The sequence below is a fragment of the Melozone crissalis genome, unplaced genomic scaffold (assembly GCF_028551555.1).
Source record: "Melozone crissalis strain CALT ecotype California unplaced genomic scaffold, PUWL_Pcris_2 ptg000006l_1, whole genome shotgun sequence".
Lineage (NCBI taxonomy): Eukaryota > Metazoa > Chordata > Aves > Passeriformes > Passerellidae > Melozone > Melozone crissalis.
In genome coordinates, this window is record NW_026535784.1 from 44177747 (window position 1) to 44190209 (window position 12463).

Consider the following 12463-nt stretch of genomic DNA (forward strand, 5'->3'; position numbering starts at 1 on the left):
TCGGGCGGGGCGGGGGCCCGCTCCCCCGGCCATGGCTCAGACGGAGCCCCCGAAGGCGGTGCGGCTGTGGCGCGACGCCGCCCTGCGCGCACGGAAGCTGCAGGGCGGCCCCGGCGAGCCCGAGCCCGAGCCCGAGCCGGACGCGGGGCCGCCGGGGGGGCCGCCGCCGCCCCCCGGTGCCGCCGCTCCTCGCCTCCCGTCCCTGGCGGCGGCTGCGCTGGGGGAACTGGAGGCGCTGAACCTGTGCGGGCGGGGGCTGGAGGAGCTGCCCGAGGAGGTGGGTGCCGCCCTGAGCGGGCTGCGGGTGCTCAGCTTGCGGCGCAACCGGCTGGCCCGCCTGCCCGCCGCCGCCCTGCGCCACCTGGACCGCCTGGCCGAGCTCGACCTCAGCCACAACCGGCTGCGGGGCCTGGGGGACGGCGGGGCGCTGGCGGGGCTGCGGGGCCTGCGCAAGCTCAGCCTCAGCCACAACGAACTGGGCGCCGAGGGCCCGGGGCTGCCCCCCCGCCTCGCCGAGCTGGGCTGCCTCGAGGAGCTCGACCTCAGCTTCAACCGCCTGCGCCGCCTGCCCGAGGGCCTGGGCCGCCTGCGGCACCTCCGCACCCTCGACGTCGACCACAACCTGCTGCCCTCCTTCCCTGCCCCGCTGCTGGAGCTGGCCGCCCTGGAGGAGCTCGACTGTTCCGGCAACCGCCACCTCGGGGCCCTGCCCGAGGGCATCGCTGCTCTCCGCCGCCTCAAGATCCTCTGGCTCAGCGGCACTGGGCTGGCGTCCCTTCCCGAGGGTCTCTGCCAGCTGAGTGCCCTCGAGAGCCTCATGCTGGACGGCAACCGGCTGCAGGCGCTGCCCGCTGGCTTCGGCAGACTACAGCGGCTCAAGATGCTGAACCTTTCATCCAACCTGCTGGAGGAATTTCCCTCTGCCATCTTGGCACTGCCCAGTCTGGAGGAGCTCTACCTGAGCCGCAACCAGCTCACCGTGCTGCCCCCTCACCTCTGTCAGCTCCACCAGCTCCGCACTCTCTGGCTGGACAACAACCGCATCCGCTACCTGCCTGACTCCATCGTCCTGCTCCACAGCTTAGAGGAGCTGGTCCTGCAAGGCAACCAGATCGCCATCCTGCCTGAGGGCTTCGGGCAGCTTTCCCGTGTCACCCTGTGGAAGATCAAAGACAACCCCCTCATCCAGCCCCCCTATGAGGTGTGCATGAAAGGCATCCCCTACATCGCAGCTTACCAGCAGGAACTGGCCCACTCCCAGCCTGCCCTCAAACCCCGCCTCAAACTAGTCCTCATGGGCCTAAAGGATGCAGGAAAGACCCTGCTGAGACGATGCCTCATGGAGGAAAATGAGAAGAGAGAGGACATGGGAAGCCTGGAGGCTGGGAACACCCAGCACAGAGGGTTTCCTGGGCAACAGCAGGATGTTGGGAGGGTGGCAGTTGGGTGTTGCCCCTTTCCAGAGCCTCAAGACAATTCCTCAACTCGGGTACCTGTCATGCAACAGGTGGAACGTCTCCCTGTTGAGCGGCAGGACATCCCTTCTCGTGTGCCCTCTCACCGAGCAAAAAGAGACAAAACATCCCCTGCACCATCACTGCCACCCAATGTGCCCCGAGTACCACTGGGACTAGGACTATCAGGAGGCAGTAAGGGCATCGAGGTGATGGACTGGACAGCAGATGCAGAGAGGGGCCTGACATTCATTGTGTATGAGCTGGCGGGGGACCCGAGCTATGATGTGATCCAGTCTTTCTTCCTCTCCCCTGGAGCCTTGTATGTGCTGGTGGTGAATTTGAGTGCCTACGTCCCTCAGCACTTCTACCGCTCTGTGGGCTATTTCTTACACTGGCTCAGCTCCAAGGTGCCCCATGCCGTAGTGTGCATGGTGGGAACCCATGCCGACCTCTGTGCGGAGCGGGAGTTGGAAGAGAAATGCCTGGACATCCATCACCAGATCGCTCAGCAGGAGAAGAGGGATGCTGAAGGACTCCAGAGCTTAGTCCAGCAGGTGGATGAGGCTCTGGGACAGGACTTTGACCTGCGCTGCTCCAGCCCGCATGCTGCCTTTTACGGGGTCTCAGACAAGAACTTGAGGCGGAAGAAAGCCCAGTTTCAGTATCTTCTCAACCACCGCCCACAGATCCTGTCTCCAGTGCTGCCTTTCAGCTGCCAGGACCGTTGCCAGGTGCGTCGCCTGCGGGACAAGCTCCTCTCAGTGGCCGAGCACCGGGATATTTTCCCAAACCTGCACCGGGTGTTGCCCAAGTCCTGGCAAGTTCTGGAGGAGCTGCACTTCCAGCCTCAGGCTCAGCAGCTGTGGCTTAGCTGGTGGGACTCTGCCCGGCTGGGCTTGCAGGCGGGCCTGACGGAGGATCGGCTGCAGAGCGCCCTGTCCTACCTGCACGAGAGCGGAAAGCTGCTCTACTTTGAGGAGCACCTCACCTTGCGGGAGTACGTGTTCCACAACCTGCCGCGGCTCATAGACATCCTCAACGTCTTTTGCCAGCGGGATGCCACCGTGCTGCTCCAGAAACTGCTCAGCGACACTCAGATTGACGAACTGAGGACCACTCAGCTCCATCATTACGTGGAGGGCTTCTTGCTGCATGGCCTCCTTCCTGCCCACGTTATCCGTCTCCTTCTTAAGCCCCACATCCAGAGTCGGGAGGATCTGCAGCTCATTCTGGAGCTGCTGGAGAAGATGGGGCTGTGTTACTGTGTCAACAAACCCAAATGTAAGCCCTTAAACGGGGCGGCTGCTTGGTACAAGTTTCCCTGCTACGTGAAAAACGAGGTGCCCCATGCGGAGGCATGGATCCACGGCACCAATCTGAGCGGACAGTCCTTCGTGGTTGAGCAGCTGCAGATTGAATATAGCTTTCCATTCATTTTCCCACCCGGCTTGTTTGCACGCTACAGTGTCCAGATTAACAGCCACGTGGTTCAGCGGTCAGATGGCAAATACCAGATTTATGCCTACCGGGGAAAGGTGCCTGTGGTGGTGAGCTACCGGCCTGCCAGGGGAGCTCTGCAGCCAGACACTCTGTCTATCGCTAGTCACGCGTCCCTACCAAATATCTGGACAGCTTGGCAAGCTATTACGCCTTTAGTGGAAGAACTGAATGTCCTGCTCCAGGAATGGCCGGGCCTGTACTACACTGTGCATGTCCTCTGTTCAAAGTGCCTTAAAAGAGGGTCACCCAACCCACATACTTTCCCAGGTAAGGCACAGTCCAGCTTGCCTTTCATCTCTTTTGGAGCTTTGCCCCTACTAGAGAGGTGTCTTGTGAGGTCAGCCATAGCTCTATTTTTTTTTTTTTCTTTTTTCTTTTCTTCTCTGCTCTAACTCCTTTCCCTGGTGGTTTGAGTCATGAGAGAAAATATTAGGGTAGCTCCAAGGAGACAGGCTTAAAATAACCTTATTCTGAGAGGAGGGGGGTGTTACATCCCCCTTTGTCTGTGCCTTTTCTCTCTGCTTTTTGGGTTTTGGCCCTGAGGGTTGGCAGTGCCATTGTTGAGAAGTCTCTGAACTATTCTCCTTGTTTTGATTTCTTTGAATGGGATTGTGCTGTTGGGGTTTTTTTCCCCTAGTTCCTTTTACCCTGCAGCTCCCACTTCCTTGGAGCTATTTGTAAACATGAATAGAGATGCCTAAAACATTGCAGGTATCTCCCGTCTCCCCCTTCAACCCTTCACCCCCAAAACCTGGCCTATGCTGCAGTCTGTCTGAATGCAGGAAAGCTCCCCCTGGTAGACAATGGGTGTGTTGGTCTCCATAGCCCTGTGTAAAAAGAGCTTTCTCTGAGCTTTCTTTGAGCCCTGTCTCTAGTAGGAAGCATTCCTCACTGAAGAGAGAAGGATACTCCATCTTCTTTGTTTAAGTGTCTCACCTAGAAGTGATTCCCAAACTGCCTTTTGGAGCTGTTCTCAAGCACGTTTTATTTTCCTTCCTCTCTCTCCCTTCCTCAAATGAAAAAAGCATAACCTCTCTCCTCTGGAACATGACAGGTTGTGGTGCTTTTTAAAGCTGTCACCTCTAAAGTTGTGATTTTTATCAGTCATGTTTTCCAGCAGCATCTGTTTTACTTTGTGTGTGCAGGTACTAACTAGTGTCCTCCCTGCTCTGCTTGGGTTTGCTCTGCGGCTTGCAGGGTGCCATGGGAAAGGTGCTTTGATGTGTAAATCTGCATGAAATCAAAATGCAGTCTGGACTGTGAGCAATGGTCCAGAAATCTGCATTGTAACAACAATGTTAGAGGTGTGTTGGCACATTATTAAGAAGTAGCCTGAAATTGTGCAGGGAACTGTAGCATGATTTGACTTAGAGCAAGCAGTGGTGCTGAATTTGTTCATAAGCAAATGTGATTTATAAGGTGTGGGTTTTTGGGGGTCGTTTTGGGGTTTGGTTTCTTGTTTTTTGTTGGTTTTTTTTTTTTTTTTTCTCTGGACATTTAGAATAAGAAGGTGCAGTTTGCTCCTCAGCCTGAGTCCTGGCTCCATCAGCTGTATCTCCCTCCAAATGCTCACTTATGTAAGAGCCATTGGACTGGGGGGTGAGCCCATGCTGTGAGACCTGCTGAGTGATATCTTGCTGCTGACATGGTGCATAGGGCAATGTGATCTGCTTTCCAAACAAAACACTCTGGAAACTGAAAAAACCACACCTGCTACAGAACCCCTGAAAAAACCTCAACAACCCTCCCCAAAAAACTGCCAAAATTAGTCACGACAGCAGACACGTGAGCGTGCAGTGTGATGGGCACCTATTGAAGGTTTAGCTTGTGAATTCCAGTCTCTAGTCACGCATCTCTTTCATTTTTTTTTTAACTGGTGAATGCTTTGTGGCTGTCACTTTTCTCCCTGTGAGTAGATGATGCTTTAGAAGGGAAATTTGAAGAGGAGCCAGACTGTCTGCAGGCTGTTGCTGACCCCAGTGATGGTCAGAGCAGGTTCAGAAGCATGAGAGGGGCATTGAAGGGCCTTTTCCTTTGGACTTGGCTGTGCCATGTATGTTTCCTTAGAGGTGGGAAAGGATTTATCTCGCCTGGGAGCCAGGCCAGGTGTGCTGGGAAGGGAAGGCCCAGGTAAGCAGTGTGCTGAGCATGGGGGGAGCTGGGGCTTGTGTGCCAGGTCTCCAAATGACACCTGGGTGATGCTGCCTGTGGAAAGGGGGTTGCAGCATTTTTGAGGCGCTCCAGCAGGGAATTCAGGCCTTGCAATCAGGGGCATAGGATAGCATCCCAGGTGTGTCCCTGCTTTGGGGGCAGGGAATGACTTTTAAACATGGATACCCTGTGACTCTAGCTGGGAGAACAGCAGACAGACATGTTTAAAAGGCAAGGCTGATCTGTGGAAATGCTGAAGAGTGATCAAATCAGTTTATTGAGAAGCCTGCTTGTTGTCATGGATGATGCTTGAATCTAGCCCAGGTTTGATCTGGACTATATGAAAAATGTGAACTGTGATTTGACTTGGGAGGCCTGTATGTCTGCATTTAATTTAAAATATTCCTTGCTGTGTATCTGCTCTATGAATAAAAGACTGTTTAGGAGCCCCTAAATGGCAATCGTGAACTCAAGACTTTTTTTCCCTCCCGATTTTGTTGATCAGGAGGTGTGCATGTCTAAGCCATGCTGCCAAGCTTGCTGTCATGCAAGTGAATCATGGTTGGTGTCATTTTTGACAAGGTGTAGGAAAGAGAGGAGTCTAATGTTACAAAAATATGTAGTGAGGGAGATGTCTGTGTTTCTTTCCAAGCTCTTTTAGTGGAAATCACTGACAATTACAATGTTCCTAATACTTAAATAGGTCTGTGAGCTTTTTAGGACTGCACCGAAGAAGTGCTTTGCAGCCAGTTGACCTTAATAAGGGAAATATTTCTGTGTAGACACTGCCAAATTTGTGCTCAAAAATGGAAGTGCAGTCTGGCTCTCTGTGTGGTTGTGCAATCTGTGTCGTCATTCATGAAACTTATGGTGCATTCTTTGGTCATCCAAAAAATTTTTATTAGAGTCCTATTCAAAAAGGGAGTTCACAAGTTGAAGATTAATCTTTGCTTTTCCTCTCCTTTCCTTTCCTCTCTATCCTGCACACTATAGCTTCCATTGATAATACAAATCTCCAGGAATAGGGCTACTGTGTATAGAAATGGTAAATAAAAATTAAGGTTCTGGATTCAGCTTTCTGAGGGTTTATTGCAAAGAGTGAATGAAAGTGAAATAAAAATGCCTTGTTGGGGTCCTTTTAAGGAAGTTTTTGTGTTTGAAACAGTTTTGTAGCTGGACAAAATAGTAACTTAATTGGCATCTGAGTTGGAATTTTAGTATGCTTTGAGGCTGCAGTCATCCACTTGGCTGATAACAACTCAATGTGTTAAATTGGTTTTCTTCTTTTACATTTGCATGATATATAAATGAAAGTGTCCCTACCAGGCTAAGAAAGTCATATCTCTCTTTGAGTAACCAACAGGAATGGTTCACTTCTCCAAGACATTGTGGAATGCTCTCATTTGTATGTGATGTTCTTTTAGCCCCTGGACTGAAGAGCTTTTAGGTTATTCATGTCTTGTAAGCTATTAAATGACTTGGGATGGGGGGGTGGAGGTGGTTTGCCATCTGTCTGATAGTAGACATGTGTGCTTTGTTTGGACAAATGTGACTGGATTTTCCAAGCTTGCATTCATATGCACCTGCTGACTGCCCTGCTGCTGTTTCCCCTTGCCCTGTGCTAGGCTGGGTCTGGGGCACCACGGGCTCTTCCAGACTGCCTTTTGTACAAGGTGTCCTGATGTCCCGTGCATGATTCTTCTGGTGTTTGGGCTGGGAGGGGTTATGTTTGACTGCTGGTTTTCCTTTATTCCTGCCTTGTGAAGGGGCTGTATGAGTGTAGACATAAGAAAGCCGGGGTCTGTGTCCATTGCAGAAGATGGGCAAGTAAGATAAGGTGATGTGGGTTTTCACAGAGTAAAAACATGACAACAAATATAAAGCCATGGGCCAAAATACTGTGTGAGCCTAGCAGCCCCTGTCCAGAAGGATGCTTCAGAGCTATTGGGGAGCTTTGAAAGGCTCTGGAGGATTAGCAAGAGGTCTTTTGTGGAGGGAAAGTGCACATCTGCCACCTGCCTTGCTATCCCCTTCTTGAGGTATCAGAGCAGGGAGGAGATCACACGCCTCTACTCTGCCTGTCTCCCACACTGAGGGTGAGCAGAAGCAGGGACTATAGTGCCAGTCACCTTAAGGGGTACAGATGGAGGTATCATAGTGTAGTTCCCCTGTGAGTCTCTCAGTCATGGCTAGAGCGGGGCTAACTAGGCCACCATATGCGCATGATTCAAAGTGAACATGCTCACCAGCCCTGAGTTGGAGTCAAAAGGTATCATGACGTCCCTTGGTGGCTGGGATGGAGTCAGGAGACAGAGAGGTGGAGGAACCTGTGGTGTGTCACACTGTCGAGTCACCCCATGCAGGGTGAGGCGAGAGCAGGTGAGACTGGTTTTGTCAGAAGGGCTCCGAAGTTGCCTCAAAATCTGAGCTGCTGCTCGGTGAAAGGCTCATGTCAGGTATCTAATTCCACTTTGTAGTCATTTAAGTAGCTGGGGTTCTTTTCATAGACAATTGCAATAGAGCAACACCTGCTTGTTAGAGAGCCTGATGCTAACATTAGGCAGCCTTCTATTTTCCCCATTTGCAGGTGGAGTCTTTTTTTTTTTTACTTTCAAAGTAGATGCTATGGCTGTTTTGGGGCTGTTGTCACATATCCTGCAGGCTGTGGCTTCAGCAGAGTACTCAGCAGAGCACTAATTGGAGACAGAGGGACAGGACTTCAGCACCATGTGGTCTTTGGATGTGGATGATCTGGGTGGCAGGATGAAGCTGAACAGGGCCCTGTGGTTCAAGGGAAGAGCACAGAATTGATTGCTGGACTTGAGGAAGCTACTGTCATTCTGTGGCTCTAGCATGGATAATTAAGTTTACTGACTAGAGCTGATTTCTGTGCTGCTGAAGTGACAGCCTTGACTGCTGTGACCTGCTGCAGGTAACAGTGTAGGAACACAGTGGCAGCCTTTGTGTCATCACTGATTTTTAGAGATTTCCCTCATATTAACCTATGTGTTGCAAGGTCAGTATTTGAAGTCCTCTTGTTTGGTGACTACAGCATCCTCTAATTTAAACAACATGTTGAAAGGGACAACAAATATTTCTGTGGTCTTGAAGGAAGCTGAGAAATTGCCAGAGGACAAATGTGGTGTGCAGAGTGGGTGGCTGCCATGGGACTGTCCCTGGTGGGATATGGATGTGGAATCAGTCTTTGGAGAGAACTGAAGTAGTCAGTGCAGACCTGAGCTTGTGCCTGACAGTCTGGCTTGGGATGGTGCAGGAACAGGAGGGAATGTGGATGCCACAAGAAAGGCTGAGGTTTTTAAATTGCCTTCTTACAGCTGTCCTGCAGTGTCTGGTTACTCATATTGTGTGTGTTTGGGGGCTCTTATTTTTAAGCTCTTAATATAGAACTTGCTAAAATTACTTGAAATTAGAATGCTGCTTGAAGAAATCCTCTTTCTTTGTTGAAGGAATCCTCTTCCTTACTCAAGAAGTTCCTATGCATTTCTGATAAAAGAAAGCTTTCCTGTTATGTCAGCTCTGGTACAGGGAAGCTCTTCTGGTTTGTCCCTTAACAACTTGTCTTGCCCTGGCCTGTTCCCCATGGGGGTCATCTCTGGGCATTGAGCCTCTGGACTTTGATCTGCCACCACTGAGCCAGGGAGATGCTAGATTTGGTTGAGTGGCTCTTTTTGGTTTGGTTAGTGAAGCAAAGCAGAGTTCTTGGCCTTCAGTGCATTACTTTTTTTTTTTTAGTTTGTGTTTTTGGTTTGTGTTTTTTATTACGGTTGCTGAAATTTGTCTCTGCAGGAAATGACCTCTAAAAGAGCTGCTGGGTACCAAATGATTCTTTGTTTCATTGCGTGAGATCTATTTAAAAGCTACTGACTGTGAGGGTGAGATAAGCTCTTGTTGGAGGTTTTCCCCTCTCTGGAGTCAGTTGATTACATGAGTTGATTACTGATTTGTGTGCTGCTTCAGTATGCTGTGGACACAGGTGTCATGAAACATGTTTTGCATTGTCTTGTGTGCTCACACATCTGGTGATGTGATACCTGCTTCTACAAGCACTGAAGTGGAAAAGTTTTCCCATGTAAGTTTAGTTGAGGTTTGGCACGTGAATGATCCACATGCAGGTGTATTACAGGAGAGATCCTTGTGCATCTCAGGAGAGGATGGTGGGGAATCACCAACAGTGCTGAATTGTTGGCATTTGGGGATGTGAACATGTTCCTTGACATTGGGACAGAGATGTAAAAAAGAGTGTCAGTTTAAAAACAACATAAAAGTGCACGTGGTAGGTAATTCTCCTGTATGCTGTGGTGTCCATTGCTTTTGCAGTATTAAGCAAGGAACTGTGATAGCCTAGCATGCTCTCCGATTAGTAATTTGCTAGTAATAGTGCAGGCTACTTGTTTGACGCTTGAAAACAATTTTCTAGGGAAGAAGGGGGAAAATTTATATAGTGAAAAGTCCTATATGGGGTTTTAGTTCTTGGAAGTCATCAGTGTACAATTTTTTTTCTACCTCGCCCCCATTGTGAATAGAGGAATAACCTCTGTAGATATGTAAAGCAAATTGTGTTCTGGGGGTTGAGTACAAGATCATCAGTTGTGGCCTTTTACCTCCCTCTCCTTATTGGTGATACCTGTGCTTGTCACCCACGTGTGGACAGCTGTCAGAGTAAGCAGGCTGGTGCCAAATAAGATCAGCTCTTCTCAGGTGCTTTGGAGCTTGTGGGATACCTATTTCAGGGAGCTCCTTGTAGGGACAAGGAGTGGGAAGGGACTGCCTAGAGTACAGTGTGAATTATAACCACCAAATTCCTGTGCTGCAAACAAAATGTGTCAGTGCTTTTGACTAGCTAAGAACTTACCTGTGTCTAAGAAAGTAATGCACTTGGGTTACAGGAATCTCAGCCTGCCTCCATGGTGTGTTATATGGTGGTCTTGCCTACATCAGGAGAGCTGATGGGATTCGGGTGACCACAGCATGAAGGAGCTGTCTTATACAGAGGATGAGGAGGCTGTGGTGTTTTTGGAAGCTGTTGCATGGATGAAGTTTACAGTTTTGGATATCAAGGTCACCTGTGTGAATGTGGCCTTTGTTCCAGCTAGACCAGGTGGGAGAGTTTTGTCCTCTGGCAATTTTTTTCTAGGGAACCAGATGTAAGAACTGAGATGGGGGGATGCAAGACTTGTGAAAATAAAATGGCTGGTGGCTTTGTTAGAAATTTAATTTAGGATGTTCAAACTGAACATCCCCACCTTGGAGGGCTTATGGTTCTTCCTCAGGAGGCTGCTGGAGGCTGAAGACATATTGCACTTGTAGTATTTTGCTGGCTAAAGCTTGGTGGTAACGCTGGTTGGGTTGCCAACATGGTCAGTGGTACTGTGATTTCAGACTCACCAGGTTCTGTGGTTAGGGGTGACTTGTCTGTGGCCAGTGGATGGAGGCTGTGCTCAGACTGAGCTGTGACTGCTGGAGTGCTTGCCTGCTGGAGTTGGTTGTGGCTTAAGGCAAGACCTTAATTTCAGCTTTGTTTTTTTGTTTTCCTAGTGGTCATTTTCAAGAGCTCTGAGCTTTACCCAAAGGTGTACCAAGTGCACTCCTTACTGGTTTTAGCTGTGGATTCCTGGGGGAGGAGTGTGAAAATGGCCTAGGACTTAACCACTTCACAAGGTAGCATTAATTTTGAATTGGCAGTTGAGCATGGCAAGCTCTGCCTGAGCCAAACAACAGCTTTGAGACGAGCAAGGTGCCTCAGTTGGGAAGGCCATTAAACTGAGCACTTTGTGAAGATCACACTACACTGAACTCTCAGGGCAAGTAACCTTCAGCACAAAATAAAGTTCAGCCTCAAATCCTGTTCAGACCTGCCTTGTATTGCCAAGTGCTGACTCAGATTTGGTGCTTGAGCACTCCAGGAAGCAGCTGTAGTGTTGTTGATCTAGGATACATTGAATTGTGCTGATAAAATGATGGGAGACTTCTGCTGGGCTTTTACTGGCAGGATTATTTCGCAGGCTTTTCCAAGTGCATTTCTGCAAGACTCTTTATGAAAGCACTACCAGGATATCTCTTTATCCAGTTTTAGGATGATGTTTGCCAAGAGTTTAGAGAAGCATTTTTATTTGTGTTATCTGAGGGAACCTACACTGTTTTGGGAAAGCTCCTTCCTCCTCCATTCATGGTACCCATCACTTTCTGTAGAGTTTTCAGTCTCTTCCTGTTACAGTGTGCCAGGAACAAAACAAAGGTACAACAGTGGTAGGACAAGGATTTATGTGCCTCTTGTCCACAAATGACTGGTGATAAAATTAATATTGTAGGCTTTTGTCCTAACAGAATACAAGATTATGGCACACTTCACTCAAGACTGGTTTCTTGAATGATGTGTACATAGTAACTTTCCAGTCTGTGTGCTGAATTCCCCTTGGATCATGTTCTTTACATTTTTTCAGGTGTTTTTCTCTACAGCAATACCTAGTGAGCAATGGTATCTGATAAGGAACAGATTCTGCCTTACAGCAGGGTAGGGTTGTTTATGAACTTCCTGAAAAATTAATTTGCTGTGGTTTCCACAGCATCAAAATCTGCAGGGTTTGATTTGAGACAGAGGTGCTTGACCTAATTTGCTTCTAGCAAATGCATCTAGCAGTTTCTACCCCATGAAATGCAATGGAAAAATATTGAAGGTGTACAGTGATTTGGCCTTGCTTGACTTTGAGAGACGTGTGCGATGCATTTGGTTCTTCTGGATCAGTGCATGGTTGGCAGCAGAGGACTGCTAGAAGGGCTGATTTGTCCCTAGGCTATCCCTAAGTGTTCTCACATTTAGGAAGACCCTCCCACTTGCTGCATGGGCAACATACAGAGGGAGAGCTTCTTGAAGCAGAAGAAAAAGGCATCTTTATCATGCTGTTTCTGAAAACTTATGATGGACACAGCAGAACTGCAAAATTGTCCTTCAATACAGACCATGAGTCTGCATGGTGCAGCAGCTCCCTGCTGCATTTCTAGCTGCTGTTGTGGAACTCTGTCACTGGCTATTTAGTACCTCTCTCCACTCCCTGTGGCCTCTTTGCTAAAAGCAGCAGTCAGGTAAGGATGGCAAGCGGTTTTTCTCTGAACAGATAGTGTTAGAAAGGAAGAACTTAGCCGTGTGCAGAGCTGAAATGCACAGGCTGTACAGTGTGGAGGATGGAGAGGCAGGCACCTCTCTCTGAGGCTGCCTGACTTCAATCTTGTACTCTAAATATTCCTGTTGCCCATGTCCAAATAGTTGCATTTTCATCTCTCATGAAAATTCTCAGATAAATTGAGATCAATAAAGAATGAAGTACTAAAAGATGGGG

The 12463-nt window shown here is 49.2% G+C and overlaps 1 protein-coding gene across 2 annotated transcripts in view; it reads left to right on the forward strand.

Annotated features, from left to right (window-relative positions):
- Nucleotides 1–31: 31 nt before the first annotated feature.
- The window catches only part of MFHAS1 (multifunctional ROCO family signaling regulator 1), a 33272-nt gene continuing 20840 nt past the window's right edge, over nt 32–12463 (forward strand). For both annotated transcript variants that reach the window (XR_008484205.1, XM_054294234.1), the window contains exon 1: nt 32–3224. Coding sequence is in view for 1 of the 2 variants with exons in the window: in XM_054294234.1 (XP_054150209.1) it covers nt 32–3224 (3193 nt within the window). In the remaining variant the exon portion in view is untranslated. The remainder of the gene's footprint in view (nt 3225–12463) is intronic.